This window comes from Mustela nivalis (genome assembly GCF_964662115.1).
Source record: "Mustela nivalis genome assembly, chromosome: 19".
Taxonomy (NCBI): Eukaryota; Metazoa; Chordata; class Mammalia; order Carnivora; family Mustelidae; genus Mustela; species Mustela nivalis.
The window spans coordinates 1937581-1962638 of NC_139038.1; the positions used below are offsets into that span (position 1 = coordinate 1937581).

The following is a 25058-nucleotide window of genomic DNA, read 5'->3' on the forward strand; positions in this document are numbered from 1 at the left end:
GCGGATGCACTGACCTGACCCGGCAAGTCCACGTCTAAGCAATGCTCTGGAGAAACTGTGGCTACAGTTTCCACAGACATGGATGAAGACACATAGGATGGCTCTGCTCGTCACAGGGAAACCGGGAAGCCACGCTGCTCCGCGTTAATAGGAAGAGATTACAAATCACGTAATTAGCACGATGGTTCAAGGAACAGACTAGATCTGTAGGTACCAACATGGACTGGATGCAAACATACTGCTGAACAAACCCATTTCTAAAAAAATATACTCAAAAGGCCGTTTATATAAATTCTTCACTATTTATTTTAGAATGCTCACACGTGTGTGCGCATACACATGCACATGTACACTGGGAGGTAGGGGCAGAGGGAGAGAATCCCAAGCAGATTTGGAGATAAGCGTGGAGCCCAGTGTGGGGCTCAATCCCATGACCCTGAGACGGTGACCTGAGCCAAAATCAAGAATCGCTTAATCAAGTGAGCCACCCAAGTGCCCCTTATATAAACTCTTACAAACACATGAAATAAATATTGATTACTGATACATACACAGGTACTAAAAGTATCAAAACACAGACTTGAATACAATCAAATTCATGCTCGGGGCTGCTCTGGGGAGAAAGGTAGCAGCCGGTAGTAATAATGCTAAGAATGAAGCCAGTGTTCACTGAACCCTAACTATGTCCACGGACCAGTGTGACAGGCATTAACTCACTTGATTCTTAGAGCAACCAGAAGACAGCTATAGTTATTCCCATTTCACAGATGGGAAGACTGAGGCTAGCAAGATGACGAAAAACCCACGTCCCCTGCTCCCAACCTGACTGAACTATCAGTATTAATATGCATGGACTCCTGAGGTCCTCCAAGAGATCTCCCCCATCCTCTAGTCCATAGACCTGTTTCCCCACTCGGTACCCAGAGCAATCCCTTAACAAACACAAGTCAGATCATTTTGGTTTTCTACTGAAAACTTCCCAGGAGCTCCCCATCAAACTTGGATTTAAGCGTGAAATCCTTAGTGTGGCCTTCAAGACTGTGTATGATCTTCCCCATCCCTGCCCTTGCCGACTACACTCCGCCCACACTGACCTTGCCTGCTCCAATGCCAGGGCACACCCCAGCCTCTGGGCTTTGGCAGTCACTGTTCCCCCTGCCTGCAGCACTCTCCCTGTAGTTATCAGCAGGGCTGGCTTCCTCTGGGCGTCTTTGCCAGCTGTGTGACGTCCAGACCTGCTCCCACAAATCAGTTATGCACGCCCGGTTAACTGACTACTGTGGCTTTGACCTTATACCTTAAAAAAGATGCAACTGCAGCCACAGTCTAATGAACACAGACAAAACTCCATGGGAATCCTGCACGTTCTACAAAATGTGATTTAAGTGAAAGATATGAACCAATGATTTCCCGATTAATGTTCTGCTTATTGTACATAGGCTTAAAATTTTTTAGGAAGATTCTTAGATTATTGACATCCCACTGAGACAGGCTGAGAAAGAAAAGCGTTAGGATCACTTGGGCTTTATTTCCGGAGACCCCTTCTTTCAACAGTGGGAAACTTGCTACTTCCCATGCTCAGGTGCCCAAAGGTAATCCCCCCTCCCGCCCCCCCTGCAGAAAGCTCTCATGGACGAACTAATCCACTAGCATTCTTTTCAGTGGGTCGTAAACACAACTGTGAGAACATGGATGTCGGCCCCCAACTGACCACAGAGAGGAATTAAAACCACGTGTTTTCAGTTACATGGAATAATGAAGACAGAACCCCCATTATCAGCTACTCAGCACCTCCCAATCTGTATGTAGAGCTATATAGAAGGCAACCAGGCTGCAGCTCCCCGCTAACTCAGTGGGTGGCCCAAGGCAAAGCAACTTGCCCTAACACTCCGGGAGTGGGGGAGGGGGGTAATGGTGGCTCCTGCAGGCGTCCTAGCCTCCCCGCCCTCTGTTCCACTTCCACTCCACCTTAGCAAGAGAGCTCTCCACAAGACCAGGCAGGCGATTCTTCTTCCTTTCCTTTCCTACTAGCACAGGGCAAATGGCCAGGAAATACACGACAGTCCTGACCTTCATGTTATTAAAACACAAAAAATATTTTATGAGATCATCCAAATTAAAATCGGATTTTCGAGTTTCCTTCTGACTTCTTTCCTCTAAAAGCACTTACTTGTATGTCCAACAAATATATGAATGACTCTCATATGCCCGCACCACGCCGGGCCTCTGGGATACGAGGCACAGGAGGTCAGGACCCTGCACATCCCCCCAGGACTGGCATTCCAGGACACACCAACTAGATCCAGGTAAAAATGTAATAAAGGCACACAGACTGAAAAGATTCAGAATGATGTGACAATTTCTTAATAAATCTAGCTTTAAAAATGTTAGAATGTTACCTCCTTGGCTTTCCTATGTTCTGGGTTTAAAACTTTTCAGCTATAATTGCAAATTATGAAGCTGCTGCTGGACACCCCTTTTCCTTTGAGATGTTCCACTTCGCAGGGTTCCCCCCCCCCATGTCTCCGAACTCAAAGACCATCCTCTGGTCTGAAACAGCATCTGCAGGTGTCTGATAACCAGGAATGGTAAGTCAGCCTAACGGGACCTTAGATCTGCACACTCTTACCTCCCAAACCCAAGACCTACCTTGAGGGAGGTTTCTCAAGTCCCACTAAAGATAAAGACAGTGACTAGCAGAGGAGCTGGACAAAATTAACATCCTCAGCCCTCTATGCCCCCTGCCTGAAAAGCACTGGATTTATCATCAGAATTCCTCATACCCGGTCCCTGACCTCATGCTTACCAGAATTCAGTATGGTTTAAGAGATTAGCTACAATAAGCCTTTCAGGAACACTACAGCCACCAACCACCACCACCATGCCTTGAAACAAGTAATTTTTATTCTTAGTGACTCTTCCTATGTTATGTGTAATGATAAAAAGTCTGGTCTGCGGCCTCTGTGGCAGGCTTTGCTGGAAGGGCTCTTCCGCATGTGCTGGTCCGAACAGCCCAGAGCCAGCGCCCAGCATGGCTGGGTCCTCCTCCTCGAACTGACACCCCGCCCACCTCTAGACCCGAGGGCCCTGTTTTTTCTGCGACTGCAGGGACAAGACTATTTATAGAATGGGCTACAGATCTAACTGAAGTATTGATAGCAGGAAGGGCAAACTGGGTCCCCGGTCTACAATTTCTGCGAGCTGAGAACTTTCCAGTGGGAGAGGATGAGCACCCGGGAAGGTCATCCCAGGAAGGTGACGGGAACGGAGCATGTGAGGAGCTGAGCGCCGGGAAGAATGAGACATTCTCAGTCTTTCAATCACACGGATAACGAACCTCCGCAGATTTAGAAAAAGAAAACCATTTGGAAGGGGTCCAGTCCTTCCTCAAAGGAGCTGGAACAGTTCATCCAATAAGCACTTAGAACAATCTGTCCAAGGCGGAGCAGAAAATCAAAAGGACATCCTGGACCTCAAAGGGTCTTGAATTCTAATGGGACAGACACACAAAATCAACTAAAAAGATAAAAATATTTAAAAAGCACGCTGCAGACACAATAAAGTATGAAATACAGGTTAGTATCTGTAAAGTGCATGGCCATGAGCGGCTGTGACGGAGTAAAGGGCTCGCAGTGAAACTGCACACAAAAAGTTGTTTAGAGTCTTTGTTTTTGATGAAAGTAACCCATGTGCTTACTAAGTAAGCAGAAATAAGAATAACCCCCCCTTATTAAAAAGATTATTTGACAGAGAGAGATCACAAGGAGGCAGAGGGGCAGGCAGAGAGAAGGGGGAAGCAGGCTCCCCGCTGAGTAGAGAGCTTTATGCGGGGCTCGATCCCAGGACCCTGGGATCATGACCTGAGTCGAAGGGAGGCTTAACTGACCGAGCCCCTCAGCCGCCCCTAGAACAAATCCCCTTTAATGAGAGATCCGTACATACCACGTTTTGGTGACTATAATCATGAACCCCCCAGCATGCACGCATGTATGTATGTACTCAATAATTCATTTCACTCAAACTTTGGACCCTGAAGAATAGCTCACTCCTTTTTCAGTTAAACTCACAAGCATGTTTCCATGCCTCAAACACACGATTTTCACTATCAGCACCTTTGAAACATTCCCAGAACCTGGTCATTTCTCACCATCTCTACCCCTCACACCCCGGCCACCCCCTCCCAAGTGACAGTAAGCACTGACCCTTGAACACCCAACTCCAATCGAACGGGTCACTCCTCTGGGGAAATCTGTCACATGGAGCCCGTGTCCCTCAGACATAAAGCCAGAGTCCCTCCAAGGACCTGCAAGGCCCCACTGGATCTGCACCCCTTCTCAGGCCCTTCCCCTTTCTGGGGCAGAGTTGGGGGTTAAACTGGTTCTAAGCTGCCACCCAGTTTCCAGGCTCCAGCTTCTTGGCATTTTCTCTGTGGGAAGCACGGTCTCCATGTCCCCCTGCTAGCTCCTGGCTTCCTCGCACTGCTCAAGTGTCCCCTCGGACAGCAGGCTCTCTCCAGGCCACTCTCCTCCACACCCCTCCTCCTCCCTCTGCTCTTCTTCCTTTTCCCACGGCACCTCACACCTTCTAAAGTTCCGGAGAAGTTAAGGTTGATTGTGCTGGCCGTCTATTTCCCACACTAGAGTACAAGCTCTAGAGGAAAGGGATTTTCTTTCCACTGATGTATCCTAAGTATGTAACACATAGGGACATCCAATAAATGAGTGAAATGACTTCTCTCTGGGTGTGTGGAACCCAGTGCGCGCTATCGTGGAACCAAGTACCCCCCACTGCTGGCAGTCAGGTGTTCGGGGGTCAGCGTTATCGAACGCCACTGCGGCATGGACCCTCAGCATTCAAAGTGTGGTGAGGACCAGCAGCAGCCTGGACCCCACCTGAGATCTTACTCGAAATGCCGCTCCGCAGGCCCTCTCTCTCCCAGGCCTACTGAAAGGGACACTGCATCTTCACAAGACTGTGGGAAGTTGCACGCACAGGGAAGGGCCCAGACCAGGAGAGGCGAGCAGGTGCCCGGAGTGTGACCCTGAGGGAGGCTCCTGTCTCGGGTCACGCAGAGTGACGCCCTGGCCCCAGGTGGTACACAAACCCCGTGACCAGCAGCACACTCAGACTAGGGATCAATTATAAAGGGGTGAGGGGCACTGGGAAAACATGGCGGCGGGGGTAGCAAATGCCCTGATCTCATGCTCTTCCCTCTCCACCCTTCATCGGTGGCCAGACCACTACAGACCGGAATCTTGGCACGAGATTCTACGCACCCCCAGGTGGTCTACGTGAACTTGAAATACAAGCCTAAGGCTGTGGGAGGATGGCTGTTGGCCAAGCAGAAGCCAGAGAGCACCAGACCTGTGCAGGTCAGCCCTGCGGGGCAGAGAGCTGAGCCGAAAGGGTGGAGGGGCCCAGAGAAGCTGCCAGATGTGAACTCTCACAGAAGCCTTTCGCTTTTCCCAGATTCGGTGTGTCCTCCTTTTATAGTGAAATAGAGAGAAGCCAAGCAGTGAGGAAAGTGTCAGGTAAAAAATAAGGACTGGAAGGCAGGGAGCCGTCCTAGCAAGGGCAGGGAGCATATCGGTGCCAACAGGCCAACAGTGAGCGACTGTGGTCAACTCTGACTTAGAAGTTGCTGGGTCTAAACGAAGATCAAGGACACTCTAATTTTTGAAGCAGAAACACAGCCTTCTGAAAACCATCTGAGAAGGCTCATACTGACAGTCATAGGAAGGGCATGAAAGGAATAGGTACACAGAGCAGACAAACCAGCAGAACGGCTGCGGGGAAATGTAAGCACACAGCAATCGCGACAGTGCAGAAGAACATGCCTCGGAAGCATTTTTGCCCCAATTTTAGCTTCTCAGCATTCTCTTTAAAATAGTTAAAAGCCTCTTTAATATCTCTTCATATTTCCAATTCTTGGCATCAGAATGGTGAAAACAGTAGCTTTCATACACACACACACACACACACACACACACACACACACACACATATAGGATTATAAAAATACAGTGACTCCTCACATAGGTTTAAGTAGGAAGTGGAAGTGAAGAAGTTTAAACGAAGAGTCCTGAAAGCAACACCAACAAGCCCATGAAAAGCTCCTTGGGGCCATGGAAAAATGCAAGTCCAAACCTTGAGTGCGGCCATCTGCACAGCAGACAAGAGCACGTGCTGGCGAGGAGGAGAAGCTGGAGCACCCGTGCGCTGCTGGAGGGAACCGAGGGAACGTACCACGGTGTGGACAAGGTTCTGCCAAGTGCTGATCGTCTGTGTTCTGGCGATCTCACTCCCAGGTACATACCTGAGAGAAAACTTGTTCACGTAAAACACACGTCCACACTCGAATGTCCGCAGCAGCATTAGACAGAGGAGCCCAAAGTGGGAGTGACCCCCATGTCCAGGTGCTGAGGGCTAGAGGAGCAGAATTCGCTCTCCTCGTACAGCAGAACGTGATCCGGCCCTAAGAAGCCAGGCAGTGCCCGTGTGTGCTGGGGCGTGGATGGGCCCTCCAACAGCAGGTGAAGGGAATAAGCAGACGAGTCACAGGCTGGGAGAAAACCATCTCAGTGCACACGGTATTCAAAACAACCAAGAACTCCTAAAATTCCTTCTCTCTCTCTCTCTTTCTCACTTTCTCTCTCACAAAACTGAACTCTGACCAGCAACCACATTCCTTGGTACTTATGCAAATGAATTGAAAATTTTTATTTACATCAAAACCTGTCCAGAAGTGAGTGTTTATAGCATAAACCCTTTCTTTGTAATTGTCAAAACTTTGAAGCAGCTAAGAGATCCTTCAACAGGTAAATGGATAAACAAACTGTGGTCCACCCAGACAGTGGAATATTATTCAGCACTAAAAAGAAAGGAGTGATCAAACCAAGAAAAGACATGGAGGAACGTTAAATGCATATTGTTAAATGGTAGAAGCCAACCTGAAAAGCCTGCATACTATACGATGTTCTGGAAAAGGCAAAACTATGGTGAAAGATCAGTGGTCACATGGGGAGCATGGGTGGCTCAGTAGACTGAGCATCTGCTTTTGGCTCAGACCATGATCTCAGGATCCTGGGATTGAGCCCCGCATCAGGGGAGCTCCCTCTACCCCCTTCCCTACCCTCCCCACCCTTGTGATCTCTCTCTCTAATAAAGTACTTGAAAACAAAAACAAGGCTTATTAATTTAAAAAAAAGTGTTAAGTGAAAAACACCAGACATAAAAGGCTACACATTTATATGAAGTACTCAGAACAGGTAAATGAGAAGAGGGAGAGAGAGTATAGATTAGTGGTTCTGGGAGGGGTAACAGGGGGCAACGGCTTACTGAGTCCATGTTTCTCTTTGGGGTGGTGATAGTACCCTGGAACCAGACAGAGAGGATTGCTGTGCAACACCGTGAATGTACTAAATGCCACTGAACTGTTCACTTTAAAATGGTTAATTTTATGCTATGTGATTCTGACCTCAATCATGGAAAAAGCAGAGAAAAAAAATAAAAAGATCGTGTCAAAGCACTTTGCCAGTTAAGTTTTCGATGACCAACTGAAATGCTGAACACTGCTGTCCTGATTTAATGCACCCGAACGGAGAACAGAGCCAGCAGATAGACTCCCAACAGAGGCCACCCAGGGAGCGACTGCAGGACCGGGCAGAGGCCAGTGGAATGACGGGTCCAGATTCAAACAGGTCACATTTGAGATGCCCATCACACACCCAGGTGGAGACGTTGAGGCAGTGGTGTGAAGGGGTCCAGAAATCAGGGCCAAATGTGTGAAGCTGGAAATTACCAGTAGATGTAGAATATCAGAGGACTAAGGACATCCGTTTTTATCATATCCCGTGAATACTACTTCCCGGTTTGTTCAACTTCATGCTCCTTCCTGCCAAGCAGAATTTAAGAAATTGTTACAGAGTCAAAGAGATCCATACCCCATCCCTTTTATCCTGTCTTTGGTGTCATAAGGCCTTCCTTAGCCTGACATCACAGAAGTACCCATCTACATTTTATTATAGTATTTTGATTTTAATGTTTTGCCCTTAATTATACAGAATTAGAGTATTAGAAAGGGATTTAACTTTCTTGTTTTCCTCCATGATTAGCCATTTCCACAGCACCATTCCTTCAACCATCCCTTGTTCCCCGCTGTTCTGAAAGCCTCCCCTCATGATATTCTAAAGGCCCAGGTACAGGTGGGTTGGTCTGGGATTTGAGTTTCTCTACCTCACCAATCCTACTCCTGGGCCAGTACAACCCTGCTTTAATTACAGCAGCTTCTCGTGGTAACTGCTTAAACACAAAGCATTTTTCCCCAGAATTTATTCATTAGACAAATCTTAGAATCATTCTGTCAAGTTCTAAGAAAAATAAATTGGGATTTGACGGGCATTGTGTTCAATTCATAATCTGGCATTATTACAATATCAAGAATTCCTACTCACAAAAAATTTTTCCCAGTCATTATGTTCTTCAGTACACTTTCATGGCTTTCATCATATAGGTTTTACTTTCTTGTTTATTCCTAGTATTTTATCCTAGGTTGCTGTTATGAATAGGATACATATTTTAAAATTTTTATTTAAATTAAATTAATTAACATATAATGTATTAATGGTTTTTTTATATAACACCCAGAGCTCACTCATTACATCACAAGCCCTCCTTAATGTCCGTCACTCAGTTACGGGACCCCCACCCACCTTCCCCTCCAGCAATCCTCAGTTTGTTTCCTATAGTCTCATATAGTTTGTCTCTCCTCTCTTATTTTACTTTTCCCTCCCTTCCCCAGGATATCTTTCTATTATAGGAAAGTACATGGGCACACACGTTCAAACACCAACATTTTGTATCTAGTCACTTTTGGAACTGTGTTTAATTCCAACAAGATTCTGGGTGATATTTACCACTTACAAAGCTAATTTTGTCCCTTCCTTTCTGGTAGATACGTGTAATTTCTTTTTTTCTTTTATTTAATCGACTAGAAACTCCACAACATCACTGAATTAGATTAGCACCTGGCATCCTTGACTTGTTCCAGTCTGAAATAACAATGTTTCTGTGCAGGGAAGAACCTTTCCTCCAGACAATACCGTGACTTATCTGTGATTCCATCTACTGAGTACTCAAAGGTCTCCCCTTAGATCACATTGTTTACATAGAATAGTTTAGATGACAGGATCAATGTCAAAACTATTTGGGGAAAAAGTCATCATCAAGGAAACAATTACCTGAGTAATTAACTATAAAAACAGTACAAAAGAAAATAACTATTCATGGGTATCACCAATTACTTATAAAAACAGTGGAGAAGGCTCAAGACTTATCTTTTACTCTACTTCAAAAATACTTACATTTAAGACTTATACCCAATACTTTATTTTTAAGAATATTATTGATTTTAAAAGTTAAGGGAAGACTAGAAAAAGGCATTCATGTTGTCGGAGAGTTTTACTTTGTACAAGATACAGGAAAGAAAGGCCAGGCAACGTTGTGGCTCTTTTCTTGAAGCTTCTGAGCATTCAGAAACAAGACAAGTTTCCAATTAAAAAAAAATGTTGAAAAGAAATGCTAAAGATGCTGCGGTCTCCTTGGTAAATATTTACACATTCTGAAAATATTCAAGATTACAAAAATTCTAAAGGAAGATTCAAACCACAAATTAAGTTAAAACACCTACAATTAAAAATGAAAACGTCCCTGTAGCTGTAGAGAGTTGACATGGGGGAAAAGACATTAAGTCATCACTATTGGATTTTTTTTAATATAAACTGTATTTATCATACATTACATATCAATTACATTAATCACATAGGATAGATTCCTAGGGACGCATACTATAAAATTACTATGACAAGCCACTCTAATGTTTACTGTAGAAAACACATTTAAAAAAAATGGATTCATAATTGCCTCACAGAAATAAACAGGTGGCATTTTGCTACTCTTCTGGTATTTTCTCCTGGTACGGTCACACCTACTTGTATAACAGATCACAGCCCATGAACTGCTGCGGAGGGCGTGTGTCTGAGTTCTGCGCAGCAATCCCACGTGAGACTCTGTGGTGACAGCTGTCAAACTGCGGTTTCCAAGCCTATCACTACTGTCATAGCACAGCGAAACCATACACTACTGCTGCTAAGGGTATCAGTGCTTAAGCAACATGCCCATTTTTTTTAAAAAGCAGAGCCGAAGTCAACACAGTCCTCTCTCCCCAACTCCCATTCAGCAAAGTCGTGTGGTACAAACGGCCAGCCACTGGTGTTCTCACCTGAAGCGTGGCCCCGACCCTGCCCTTCGCCTGTGATTAGGAAGCTGTCATAGTTAAGGAGGCACCCACGGGAAAGGAGGTCTAAAAACCATAAGGCCACACACTTGCAGAAGGAGTCAGTGCTGTTATATGGTGCCAAAGAGGCAGGCAGGAGAAAGGCCAGGCTGTTACCCAGCTTTGTAGGTGCCTCCCCTGAGTCCTCCCATTCCTGTCACCTGTGCACACTAGGTTAAACACCACAGAAGCAGAACCAGTGCAGCTATTCCTGCTCTCAAGGACTGCAGCGTAGCAGGTGTCCAGGGCAGGAAGTTCCCCTCTGCTCAGACAGATCTTTGTTTAGTGCACAGGCCTACAGCTGAACGGCTCGTTCTCTGCTGTGGAGTCTGAAGGGCTCATAGCGGGACACAGATGGGTTGACGCCCAGAGCACACCTGCAGTCCTTGCCGGAATAGTTCACAGTTGGAACGACGAGATAACAGTGCACCCTTGTCCACCTCTGCGGGCACAGGGATGAGAAGAGCAAGGCTTACCTGGACATGGGGTTTAGGTGCATGTCTCCCTGCAGAAGCCAGCAGCACTCCGGCTGGCACTCCAAGGTCCCTTCCCCAATGGGGGGACATCAGTGATGGTGGGACTGGACCCGACCCCGTGTCCTGACGCAGTTTCCATGCGGGCCCTTCCTGTGTCTGCTTATCTGGGAGACCCCTAATGGCCTGTGTAACTTTTCAGTGTCTTGCTGGCCCTGCACTTGTCCCTTCTTTCTCATGTTACTATTTATCAGACCCCAAAATAAATGCTTTCACAGCACACCTTCCTTTCCAGACTTGGGTCTTCACCTGCCTTCTGCCTGCCACTCCGACCTCCTTTGGGTACAGAACTCTCCGTGGCCAGGCCGAGTCTCTCCACCAACCTGTTCTTCACACAAGGACTCTGGGGCAGTTTCCCAGATAGCATTTCTACCTCGTCTGACTTCCCAGACCAGAGCTGAGTGTTACAGACGGATGCTGCTTTCCATCTGTGTCTGTGGGAAGGGAGAGGAGGGAAGCTGGAACCCTGTCTGGGGCACAGGGAGCTTTCTCTTGAAATCCTACGAAATGTCCTGTATTTCAAGTTCACTTCCTGTCTCATGAGCTTTGGCTCAGGACACATTCTGCCTCTGCCAAGGTCCCTCTGCTTCTCAGTGCTTTCCCTAATGTTTCCCAGGGCTCCATTCCAGGCCAATGCTCCGCTTCTCTCCAGACTGTGATCAGTGAGATGTTCGGGGTTGCACTGACCCACCATCCTCCTCAACACCACTGCCGGGGGTTGGGGCTGAGGCCAAGAGGTGAACTACCTGGCCTGAGAATCATGTTCCTGCCTTTGGCTGCATTGTTTTTGATTGGACCATATGAAACTGTTGTTTTTGTAGGTCAAGAGTCTCAAAAATCAGAATTTCAGACACTTCAACCTACATATGTAATAAGGCCTCTTTCCCTTCTAGTGAATTTTTTCATATTCACATGTAAGATTATTTTTAAACAGACGCACACCCATCTGTAAACATATATACGCATCCCACCAGGTGATGGGAGAAGGTCCCGTGAACCGGCTCCATCCTCACAGCCCGCCCCAGACGGGTCACCGAACAGGGAATCACGGCAATCCCCTGCTCACAACTCTGCCCTCATGGCCCACTGCCAGGGGCATGACCTTGGCCAAGGTGGCCCAGCCAGATCCGAGCTGGTTCTCTCTTCCACCGTGTGACCCACATCGGTTCCCTAACCACCAGCTGCTTCCCTGCCTTACTGCTTCAGCGCACCTGGGGGCCTGCCCCTCAGTCCCTCTGCTTACGGCTTCCCTTCCAGCTCACCACAGAGCTGCTGCCTTCCTGCCTTCGGGACTCACGTGCTTCCGCCTCGTCACAGAATCCCCCAAAGGACACGGATTCCAAGGGCACAGCACGGGGCTAACAGTAGCTCTACCCATGGGGGTGGGCAGGAAAACCCAGTTTTGTTCTTAGTTACTTCTGCAGTAGGAAGGGAATCCCTTGAGTAAATCAGAGAAGTCGAAAGCGATCACGCAGGAGGGTCTGTAGCTTGTGCTGCTCCCCAGAACACTGTGTCTGGTGGGGCCAGGCGTCTGAGGGCCACCTGTAACAACGCGGCATCAAGAAGCGTGTCCGGGGGGCGCCTGGGTGGCTCAGTGGATTAAGCTGCTGCCTTCGGCTCAGGTCATGATCTCAGGGTCCTGGGATCGAGTCCCGCATCGGGCTCTCTGCTCGGCAGGGAGCCTGCTTCCCCCTCTGTCTCTGCCTGCCTCTCTGCCTACTTGTGATCTCTCTCTCTGTCAAATAAAATAAAAATAAAAATTAAAAAAAAAAAAAAAGAAGCGTGTCCGGGTATAGAGGTGGCCTGGGGGAGCTCCTGGCCTAAAAGCTGCTGAAGGGAGGGAGGGCTGAAGTGCCCCCATGAGGGACACTGTGGGGACAGCAGAAGCTCGGGGACTCTGAGGTACTGTCAAGCCCCAGGCTTCCACTGCCCAGTGAGCAGTCAGCATCCCCATCACAGCCAGGCAGACCTGGGGCGGGGGAGGGGCACCCGATGGCGAAGGCCCCCAAACAGGAAAGCTAACTCCCTGTGAACGGACTGGTTCTGAAGGAGGGAGCCTCGAGGGCCAGAGACTGGCACGTCCCTCCTTCTCCATACTCCACTGGTCCGGGGCTCCCTCCTCCTGCAGTCAGCACAGAGGGCTCGGGAGGGCAGGCAAGAGCATCCTGGACCTGGAGCCCCCCCTCAGTCAGGGTAAAACCCCCACCCTGACTTCACAGGGTTACTGAGGAGTAGAAGGGTCCTCCAAGAGCCAGTCCTCTTGGGTTCTGTGACCTCTCTCTCTCTCTCTACCGGCCTCCAGGAGGATTGCTGTGATGAGACATCTGCTGGAGGAGGGCGCTCTCGCAGCGCTGGCGTGTCTGTTTAACGCCCCGCCGCGCTCCTTTATCCTCGTCCGAGCAGAGCGCCAGGCTTCCAGCTCTCAGCCCCGAGCCTCTCAGGGAGGGTCTCCTCCCCCACATGGTCCAACTCACATGTTTCAGCCCACAGGTCTCTAATCAAGTCCTCTGAGTTCTGAGTGAAGGCCCTTCCCTTCCCCAACCTAGAACAAGAGTTATGGAGCTTCATTTCCTGGAGAAAACATGTAAGTGGCCACAAATATATAGTTGGGGGTCATCCCATCTGCGTTAACTGCAGAAACAGAACTGGTAATCGATGGAAAACACAGATCAAACACCCCGTGCTAGAAAAATTCCAAAACCAGGTGCCTGGGCGGCTCAGCCAGTGAAGTGTCTGCCTTCGGCTCGGGTCATGATCCCAGGGTCCGCTGAGCAGGGCGCCTGCTTCTCTGTCTCCCTCTGCCCCTCTTCATGCATGCACTCCCTCGCTCTCAAATAAAAAAAAATCTTCAAAATAAAATAAAATTCCAGGAACAAACTTCTAAAGCAGCTAGCTACTCCCTTTCACCTGTAACTGAAACCAGCAGAAAGGTGAGAGTTTAAATAATCACTCCCCCTCTTCCCTCGGCAAATGGCAGGTGTTTTGCCGGGAGCGCTATGTAACTTGTCCACAGAGATGAGCACCGTCTTTTCCCATAAAGGCCGGCACTGGGCTTCATGTGGGGCTTGGTTGGCGGCTGTGAAGCCCGCACCCCTGGCCCAGTGTCCCGCACTGAGCTGCCCTGTTACAGGTTTCTCTGCAGTCCAGTCACTGATTAGTCAAAGACACGGGTCCAAAGGAATCTCAACACACATCCTACAGGGGATGATGATGGCCTCCTTTAGCTGACTCAGGCTCCCACCCTCCCAGTGACTTACCCAGTGAGGTCCCCTCTCCTGCCCACTCTCCCCTGTGTTTCCTGTCCCCACACAAGTCAAACAGGCAGGTACGTGGTGCAAAAAGACTCACCCCTGGGCACACAGCACAGCAAGGTGCCTGGCTCTGAATGTCAGGAATGGGTCTTGCTGTGCCCCTGACCTCTATCCTAGCCTTCCCTGGGTACAGCAGGGAACCTCCCTGCCCCAGACCGGATGGAACCCACACCACACACAATCACCAGAACCTTCCACCAAGACAATGACAATATTAACACGGCACAGGACACGGATTCTGAATCACTGTTCTGGTGGCTTCGTTTCTGCTCTACTCAGTTTCAGGAGCTGACTCCCTAAGGCCTGGGTTCACTGGCCAGCACCAGTCAGGGTTCATTAAGATCAGTCTTCACTGCTGAGTGTTGATGTCACAGAGCCGTTTGGCAAAGCAGGGGCCATGGTTTTAGGCTAGACAGTAAATCAGATGCCCAAGTTCAGAGAGAGAGGCACTGTCTACTCAGGCTCTGCTGAAGATAGCAGGGGTGGGAACATTTTCTTGGCATTCCTGACAAGTGCATGGCGGCTCTCCAGGTCCTTTCTATCCACCTGCAAATACTTCCGAGAGTTAGCAACTGATCCTCTTCTGTCCTACGGACGCAGCACTTCTGGAGCACGAGTTCCCAATGGACCCAGCCCGCTGAACCAACGCAGAAATAGCGGCTGCCCAACACACACTGTGGAACACGGCCTGGGTTCTTCTTTCCACACCCCCGTGTGCCCAGGCCCACCTGAACGGGCACCCCAATGGCCACACATCTTCACGTACCAAAGAATCACTCCAAAAAGCTAACCCTGTGGTCAGCAACCATTACTCATGTTCTGCCCATTGAAAGGCCTTTGGGAGGAATTAAGCAGCTGCTCTGTCCATCCCACTGGGCAGAAGAGGCGAGGAGGACCACTGCTTTTGCTGAAATACAGACTACAAGAGTTAGCACCGGAAACAAAGCCTCGAGTCCTGAAGGGAGGGTCTGTCCTCGTGGCCACACCCAGCAGGTGGGGCACACATTGGCTTCCTTGGTTTGAAGATTGCCCTGTAATTACATCTCTAGATAAGCCTGAAGTATGAATCTGCCATTCACAATCGACAGGATCCTGTCCTCACTCTCAACTTCATAATAACAGAAAATAATCATGAGCTAGCCACACAAGGCCATCTAACATCAAGCACAGCTATATTTCAAGTCTCACATGACCGATGACCGAGGGTCAAAACTGCTCCCCTAAAGTCGGTTCGATTAAACAACCATCATGTCAGCCCGAAAGCTGGAGGAGAAGACCAACCATCCACGTGCCACGAATTCCCAACAAAGGCCGGAGGGGTCTCTGGATTTTGTGAACCCCTGGAAAGAGAGATTTTTGTTTCTTGGCATTACCAAAGGACCAACCAAGTGTGTCCACATGTAAAAGTAAGTTTGCTTACTTAAATGCAATTAGCCAACAAGGCAACTGTTCTCCCAGACCCTGGAAGTTGCACTGCCACGTCTGTTCTCACGCAAGCCCGCTGTGGCTTCAAGCACAAAGGGATGCTGAACCCAAGAAACAAAGACTCAGCGGGCCAGGAGCTTCAAAGTGCTTAAAAATACAGAACAGAGCGGGGGCTTCTTCAAGGTCCTATTCGCTTTTGCAAAAAGTAATGACACAGAACAATCCTAAAAAAGATGTTAATTTACAGAAATTTAACATAATCTTAGATATTCTACCACTAAATTTCTTAACCTGCAATCCACAGAGCACAAGTAGGCCCACTCTGAGGCTTAGGATGGCGAGGGACTCCTTTAAACTATATGCATGTGTACAAACTTTATAGGGAGAAGGTCCACAGCTTTCAGATAAGGGGCATCCTGACCAAGGTCTCTAGCCAGCCACTGCATTATGACCAGTCCTCTGCACTAGAAAGTTCTGTCTAGCTCCTATGCTCCTTAATACTCCATACTATCAGAATTCTTTGTCCTAACTGGCAGAAATGCGTGGCACTGAGATGGTCTCATGTGTGTGTTTCCCCCCTGACCTGCTAAAACTCCATGAAGCCTTCAGAGACCAGCTCAAATCACACTTCCTACATGGGCGTTTCCTGGTAGCTCAGCCAGAATTAATCTTCCCTGTTCTCACTGAGCTACCTGCCTCCTTTTACAATGGCATCTAACATGACATCCATTCAGATTTTATATTAAAGAATGTAACCGTCTCCCCAGCTAGTCAGAGTACCTGGAGGGTAGACAGTGGCACCTGCCGTCACCAGAGGCATTACCACACAGGTTCCGAAACACCACATACACAAGCTTTAGGAACAGCCCAGAGAGAGACTAGCATCTTTGAGATATAAAAACGAAAAGAACGAATAAGAAGTCCTACTGGGAATAATGACAGGAGGTCAAAGCAACGAATAGATTCAAATCATCCCTGCAGAGGGTAGTGTGAAGGGATGAAGTTAAAGAAATGATAGTTTCAAATTCAGGCACAACTGTGACCCTGAAGGAAGAGTCCTGGACTAGTCATCAAAAGACCAGGATGATGGAAACTTCTGGTTCTGCCAAGATGGGAGTAGCCCCATTCCTCCTGAGTCCTCTCCCTTACCACTAAAGATGCTCTGGACAGACCACAACAAGCAAGAATAGGAAAGACAGTGGAGACAGGAAGGCAGGCTGCCTGGGATTTCAGGATCTGAGGAACCACGTGGCGGGGTCCTTACTGCCTGTCCCAGACACACGCTGCACAGCCTCCAAGCTGGAAAGCCAAAAGGTGCGGATGGAAAAGAGCTACGAGAAAAGCTTGTCCCTCCTAGCAGAAGGACTGGGGAAAGGGTGGTCTTACAACAGAAAACTCTTTTTGGCAACACCTATCCTATTCTAGCCAAATGCCAACAGAAGAACTACAACACATCACCCACTGAGGTTTCAGCAGGATCGAAGGGGAAGCTGATCTCCCATTTCCCCTTCCTGCCCCGCAGAACCAGGAAGCATCTTCCAAGTGGCCTAGGTAATGTTGGCAGGGCCAAACAAGGATCTCCTCTCCTAGCCCCTGCCGGGAAATGCAGAAGGTGCCCCAGTTCCCCGACCCGGGTGGCCTCAGTGGGGAGACAAGCCTCCATCCTGACCCAGTCCCAGAGGGCAGGAAAAGGAGGTGGGAGGCTGGGTATGGTGCCACCGTGCTGCCCCCAGTACTCCCCGGGATCAGCCAGGCCAGGGTGAGCTGATGTCACATCCCACTCAACAAGGCAACAGAGGCTCAGGGAACTAAAGGTCAGGAATAAGAGCCACTGACCCTCCTACCACCAGAGTCTCAGAGGGAGGGGACAAAAAGTGCGGCCGAGAAAGTGTTTGAAGAAATAATGGCGGGAAACTTCCCAAGCTTGGCAAAAGACACATCTGTACAGATTCGAGAAGCTGAGCACACCCTAAGCATAATAAACTGAAAGAAACCTATGTCCAAACAAATCAGAGTTAAACTCTGGAAACTAAAGGACAAATGAGCAATCTTCAAAGCAACCAGAGAGATAGGACACATTTACTTACAGAGAATGAGCAATTCAAATAACAATGGATTTCTCATCTGAAACCAGGGAGGCAAGAATAAGGCACATTTTTCAAGTACTAAAAGAAAGAGTCAGCTGTGAATTCTGTAACTGGCAAAGAGATCTCACTGATGAAGGGGATACAAAGACATTCTTGGATGTAGGGAAGCGGAGTTTGTTGTAAGCAAGGCCACCCTTAAGAATGGCTAAAGGAAGTTCTCCTAAGGAATATTCGGAGAAAGGAAAAGGTAACCTCAGGAAGAAAAGATCATCAGAGCAGGCAAAAATAGGGGTAAATATAACAAAACCATCCTACTTCTCCCAAGTTTCTTAAATCCTATTTGATGACTGACATAAAACCATCTGATGTGGGACTCAGGATATAACAATAAATACTTAAAACATGTATATTTAAGGGGTGCCTGGGTGGCTCAGTGGGTTAAGGCCTCTACCTTCCGCTCAGGTCGTGATCTCAGGGTGCTGGGATCAAGCCCCGCATCGGGCTCTCTGCTCAGCAGAGAGCCTGTTTCCCCCCCCTCCCCCATTCTGCCTCTCTGCTTACTTGTGATCTCTGTCAAATAAATAAATAAAATCTTTTAAAAAATGCATATTTAAGATATGGGGAGGGTAAAGGGATCTGAACGGAAATAAAGTTCCCACACTTCACTCACAGCTGTAAAACACTGATGCCAGTGCACTGGGATAAGCTATGTGTGTATATTATAAACCTAGAGGAACCAAGAAAAGTAAACAAAGCTTTAATCAATACACTCAAAAAGCAATCACCAATTGATCAAGATGGAATCCTAAAGCGTGTTTAAATAGCCCACAGGAAAGTAAAACAAAAGAAAAAGAAAAACAACAAAATGGGAGGCTTATGCCCTAACATATTAATTACCTTACCTTAAATGTAAATGGCCTAAATACTCACATTAATAAAAATGACCAGAAAAAAAAATATGGTGTAACCATATGTTGTTTACAAAGAATTTGCTTCAAAGTAAGAATGTGGGTAGGTTTAAGGGGTGGGAAAATACACAACATGAAAACATTCACTTGAAAGAAAAAGAGTGGCTATATTAAAATATCTGATAAAACAGACTTCAGAGCAAAGGAAATAACTGAAGACAAAGAAGGACATTACATAATGACAAAAGGATCAATCCACCAGGAAGTCATAATAATCCTAAATGTTTATACACCACACAACGGGAGTCTCAAAATGTATGAAGCAAAAAGGGACAGGAGAAATTGACAAATCCACAATTATAGTTGGGGGACTGCCACAATTCAGTTTCAGCAACTGGCAGAAATACTAAACAGAAAATCTGTGAGAATACAGAGCACCACCATCAACAACAGTACCTGACCTCTACCAAACAACAGATACACATTTTATGCAAGTATCCATGAACATTCACCAACAAAGGCCCACAGAATATATACCAAGATGGACCATATTCTGGGCCATAAAACAAACTTTAAATATTTATTTATTTATTTTAAGATTTTATTTGTTTATTTGACAGATTACAGATTACAAGTAGGCAGAGAGGCAAGCGGGTGGGGGGGGGGGGGAGACTCCCTGCTGAGCAGAAAGCTCGATGTGGGGCTTGATCCCAGGGCCCTGGGATCATAACCTGAGCCGAAGGCAGAGGCTTTAACTCACTGAGCTACCGAGGCGCCCCCAAACCTTAAGTATTTAAAAGAATTGAAATAATATAAAATATGTTCTCTGACCTTAATAAAGTCATAGAAATCAATAACAGAAAGATAACAGGAATATCTCTAAATTCTTGGAAACCTCAACACACTTCTAAATAACACATGGGACAAAGAAAATATCTGAAGAGAAATAAAAATACATATGACACTGAATAAAAGTTAAAATAAAACATAACAAAATATGTGGACACAGCTAAAACAGTGCCCAGTGGGAAATTTATAGCACTTAAAATGTTTACATTAGAAAAGAGGAAAGGTCTCAAATAAATAATCAAAATCTCTACCTCAAGAAACTAGAGAAAAAAGAGCAAAATAAACCCAAAGGAAAAAGGAAATAAGAACTGAAATACATGATACTGAAAAGAAGAAAGCCATAAGGATAATAAAATAAAAAGCTGGTTCTTCTTTTTTTTTTTTTTTTAAAGATTTTATTTATTTATTTGACAGAGAGAGCTCACAAGTAGACAGAGAGGCAGGTGGGGCGGGGGGAGCCCGATGTAGGGCTTGATCCCAGGACCCTGGGATCATGACCTGAGCCGAAAGCAGAGGCTTTAACCCACTGAGCACCTTTTTAGGTGCCCCTAAAAAGCTGGTTCTTAATGGGGGAAAAAAATAAAAGCGATAAACCTCTAAAGAGACGGACAAATATAAAAGATACAAATCACTGACACCAGGAAGGAAAGAGAAGATACGCCTCTTACCATTCTCATTCAACATAATATCGGAAGTTCTAGCCACTGCAGTAAGGCAAGAAAAAGAAACAAAGAGCATGCTTTAAGAAGAAATAAAACTCCCTATCCGCAAGGAACGATGATCTGTGTTCAAAATCCCAAGGAATCTGTACGAAAGCCCTTAGAACCATTAAGTGTATTTGGCAAGGTACAGGACATAAAATCAAGATGGAAATACCAATTCTATTGCTATGTATGAACAAGGAATATGTGGAAACTGAAGAAGAAGAAAAAAAAAGAACACACAGTATCATTTAGAATTGCTCTAAGGAAAAAAGATACTTAGTTTAAATTCAAAACACAAAACAGATCTGTCTGCTGAGAAATGCAAAATGCTGATAAAGAAATCAAAGAAGATGGAAATAAAGACATACCATGTTCATGGATTGGAAGACTTGCTATATACAAATGTTAATTCTCCATAAAATGATCTATAGGTTTAATGCAATTGCTATCAAAATCCCAGCAAGATTTTCTTTTTCTAATAGACACAGACAAGCTTATTCTAAGATACCAATGGAAAGGCAGAGGTCCTAGAATAGCTAAGCCAATATTGAAAATGGAAAATGAAGTGGGAGAAAGCACTCTATCTGATATTAAGGCCTACTGTATAGCTGTAGTAATCAACAGAATGTGATAATGGCAGGAGAGATATACAGATCAGTGGGACAGGATGGAGAACCCAGAAACAGGTCCATACAAATATGCCAACTGATTTCTGACAAAGGAGCAAAGCAATTCAATGGGAGAAGCACAGTTTTTCCCAACATGTGGTACTGGAAAAACTGAGCATTCCAGGCAAAACAAAACAAAACAAAACAACCCCCCCCCCCAAACCCCTAAACTTCCACCTAAACCTCATACATTTTCATGGGATAATTACTCAAAATGGATCAAGGACTTAAATGTAAAATGTAAAACTACCAAACTTCTAGGAAAAAAAAAAAAGGGATCTAGGGCTAGGCAAAGCGGTCCTAGCTTTGATACCAAAAGCATTACCTATAAAGGGGAAAAACTGGATAAACTGGCTTCATCAAACAAAGTTTTGTTCTGTGAAAGACCTTGTTAAGAGCGTGAAAGGGAAAGCTACAGACAGGGAGAAAATATCTGCATAACATAATACGTGACAAATGATTGGTATCTAGGATGTATAAAAACACCTCTCAAAACATTTAACAATAAAGCACAATAAACAACAAACAACAAAAAACAAGCAACCTAACTAGAAAACAGGTAAAAAACATGAAGAGACACTGCACCAAAAAGGGTCTACGGATGGTAAATAAACACATGAAAAGATGTTCTACATCAGCTGCTGTTAGGGAAACGAAATCTAGCTCTTACACGCCTATCAGAATGGCTGAAATAAAAAAGGGCTCTCCGATGCTGGCAAGGATTCGGGGAAAGTGTCCCTCACACGTGGCTGGTGGGGATGCAGGATGATTCAGGCACCCTAAAAGCAGCTGTAACATTAACCACGCAACTGCCATTCAACGGAGCGACTGTACTCCTGGGCACTTAATTCCACACGTGTGAAGATGTGCATATGTGCAAATACATGCACATGAATGTTCATAGATTTATTCATAATAGTCAGAAAACTGGAACAACCCAGAGGCCCTGAATGGTTACACGGCGTGCTGTGCTAAATCTGTACCACGGATACCACTCAGCAAACAGAAGATGAAACTATTGATTTGCGATACCCACAACTACTTGGGCGATTCTCCAGGGAACTGTGCAGAATGATAAAAGAGGTCATGTTCTGCACGGCTTCATTTATGTAATAATCTGGAATGAATTAAAGTTTTAGAATTGGAGAACTGGTTAGTTACTGCCAGGGTCAGGGAAGGGCGGAAAGGAGGGGCTATGAAAGGCAACATAAGGGATCCTTAATGGTGATGGGAATGTTCTGTATCTTGATGATGTTCCCTTGTCAATATCTTGGTTGTGATATTGTATCACAGCTTTTCAAGCTATTACCATGGAAGGTAAGTGGGTAAAGGATACACGGGCTCTCCTACACCTGGATGGGACTCCATAATTATCCCAAAATTAAAGTTAAAAAAAAAAAGGACTAGGTCTGGTCACCAGCTCTGCCACATGTTACTGGAAGGCTGACCTTGAGCAGATTTTAAACTCTCTATTCTCAATTTTCGCATTGGCTACAAGGGACAATACCAACTGAAAAATGGTAAAAAGTGGCAAATGTCATTTGTGAAGGACAGGGTAATGTGCACGGCACATAGTGAGTACTTCGAAAACAGCTTGCTAACACCACATCTCTATGTAGACCCAAACATTATTCTAAATAGTATCAATCATATGTCCACTGCTAAAGGCATGACAAAGCTATTAATTTAAAAGGTCTCTTCCCAAACTGATCGCCTAAAAATGGTGTGGCGAGGGGAAGAATTTTTGGTTTTAAAAATCGGAAGATAAATTTCTAACTAGTTACTGAATAGTCACAACAGATAAAGTGAGTTTAAAATGGAACTACAGTTAGTAAAAAATTGGGAAGAAAAATAGGATATTGGCTAACACATCTTATTTCAGTGGACTAGGAAATCAGTAAAAGTTAATGTAAAAGTTAAGACGGGGTTTTCTAAAACGTACTTAACACGATGACTTAGATTTAAGATTCTGTGTTTCTAAACATTTTCTCCACCTCCGGCGTTAAAAGAAAGTGAGAGGGAGCCAGCTAAATCCTTATACTTTTATACCTGCTTGCTTTGGAGGTTCAGAAAAGCAGCAAAAATACAATCTGGCTCTGTGGTAGAGAAAGACAATGACATGCACTTTACCCCAGAAGATGAGGGGAATTTTAAGCACACAGTGGATCCCCTTGAATTACACTGGGCTCCTAGCCTTAAAGTTGATGAAGTACTGGCCGGAGCTGACTCACAGAGAGGCTTTTGAAAGAGGTGAAAAGGAAAGGAGTGTTTTATCATTCAAATTATTCCCTTCCTTTCATTCCCCAGCAAGATTCTAAAAGAGCTATTTCTACTAAAATAAATTATTTTAATAACAAATACAGAGAGTGGGAATACCAGTACCCAAGCCTGGACAGAGGAAGGCCTGAGAGGCCTTACCCAGGGTTCCATCAGGTCCCCATGAGGAGCCACTTTCCCCCAAGACCTGGAGAGTTTTCTCATGGGTGAAGTGAAAGAAATGTACCAGATAGGTTTCTACAGCCCTCTGCTAAATTTAAAGTCCCTTGGGGCACCATAAAATCTAGTCTCCAGACAGCTGTCTGGTATGACAAACTCTCCTCTACCTCTGCTTTGAGACATACCTGTAATTTGCTTTCCCCAAAATGGGCGCGGGAAAGAGTATGTGAGAGGACAAGGAAAGGAGTAGGGAAAACTAAAAACTAAAAAAAAACAAAACAAAAACTCTGCAATGATCATAGGTGCAGGAGGGAATCTGCTTCCTGCCGCTCATGGTCAATTTTATCCAGATTTCCTTTCTTTGGGGCCCTCTGGCACAGACTCACAGTAGAGAGAGACTAGAACCCAGACTTTGCCAGCTCTACAGGGTTCCCCCCCCAAAACACTGCCAAGAAGAAGAGGAGGGGCAAGGAATAGGAGAGCCAGAAGATTACACACCACTTAAGAGATACTCTGAAAGTTGCAAAGCAAGGAAGGACTATGTATCCTGATGCAGACAAACAAAACAATTACAGGCCTCGGAGGAAATGTGAACACGGGCTGGGTATCTGAGAATATTAAGTAAGGAGTTACGAACTCTTAGGTCGGATAAGGGTACCAGGGCTGTTTTTAAAGCGAGGTCTTATCTTCGGGCGACAGACGCTACGAGAGTTTCTAACGGCGTAGTACGGTGTCTGGGATCCGCCGCGAGCCACAGGGCAGGGGTCTGGGCGAACCCAGCTGTAAGGAGGAGATCAGGGCCGAAGTGGGGGAGGGGGCGTGGGTGCGGGTGCGGACGGCTCCTTCTATTCTCCGGATTGTGGGTAGGTCTGAAATTTTCCTAGGAAGCAATTCCACCGAGGGCCTTGCGGCCGGTTCCCCCTCCGGTCTACGCGGCTCGTCCGCACTTACTGGGAGGGCAGGAGAAGGAGGGCTCCCGGACCCCCGGAGGCTGGCTGTGGGAAGCGCCCAGAAGCCATCCCGCAAGGGCGCGTCCCCGACCCGGCGTCCAAGACCCGGCCCTCCCAACCCCCCGAAGCCGGCAGCCCCCGAGAAGGGAGAGGCGGAGGCACCCCTCCCCGGCCAGCGCCCTCCCGTGCCACCCCGCATTCCCGCTCCCCAGCCCCGGCAGCCGGGAGCTGCGGCCGCACCTGCGCGCACCTGGGCGCACCTGGGCGCAGGTGCGCGGGCGGGGACGCGGAGGCGCGCGCACCTTGAGGATGTTGTCGAAGATGGTGTCGCGGAACTCGAGCAGCGCCTTCTGGTCGAACTCGCGGCCGTGGATGATGCGCATCTGCTTGAGGAAGGTGGACTTGCCGCTCTCGCCCGCGCCCAGCAGCAGGATCTTGACGAGGCGCCGCACGGCGCGCCGCTCGCGGGCCAGCCCCGCGTCGATGTCCCGGCTGCGCCGCCGCGCCTCGCGCTCCGCGTCGCGGGCCCCGCCGCCGCCGCCCGCCCTGCGCTCGCGGGCCCCGCCGGCCTCGGCCGGCAGCAGGCAGCGGCTGAGGGTCCGCACCACGCCGGACATGGCCGCTCAGGCCATGGACCCCGCCGCGGGCGAGGCGAGCCCCGCGCGGCAGCCGGCCGCTCCCTCAGGCCGCGTCGGTCCGCCGCCGCCGCCGCCGCCGCCCGCCCCGAGGCCCGCTCTCGCCCGCCGCTCGGCCCCGGCGGAGGGGCGGTGCGCGCGCCTCTAGAGCCCGGCGATTGGGCCGGCTGTCGTCCATCCGGGCGAACGCGCCCTCCGATTGGACCGTGCCGAGCCGGG

At 47.4% G+C, this 25058-nt stretch overlaps 1 protein-coding gene across 2 annotated transcripts in view; it reads right to left on the reverse strand.

Moving 5' to 3' along the window:
- Positions 1-24929, reverse strand: part of GNA12 (G protein subunit alpha 12) — a 99857-nt gene extending 74928 nt beyond the window's left edge. Inside the window, exon 1 of one of the 2 annotated variants that reach the window (XM_082714178.1) lies at positions 24465-24929. In XM_082714178.1, coding sequence (XP_082570304.1) covers positions 24465-24821 — 357 coding nt within the window. In that variant the 5' untranslated portion in view covers positions 24822-24929. The remainder of the gene's footprint in view (positions 1-24464) is intronic. The other variant, XM_082714179.1, reaches the window with a different exon arrangement.
- Between the last annotated feature and the right edge of the window lie 129 nt (positions 24930-25058).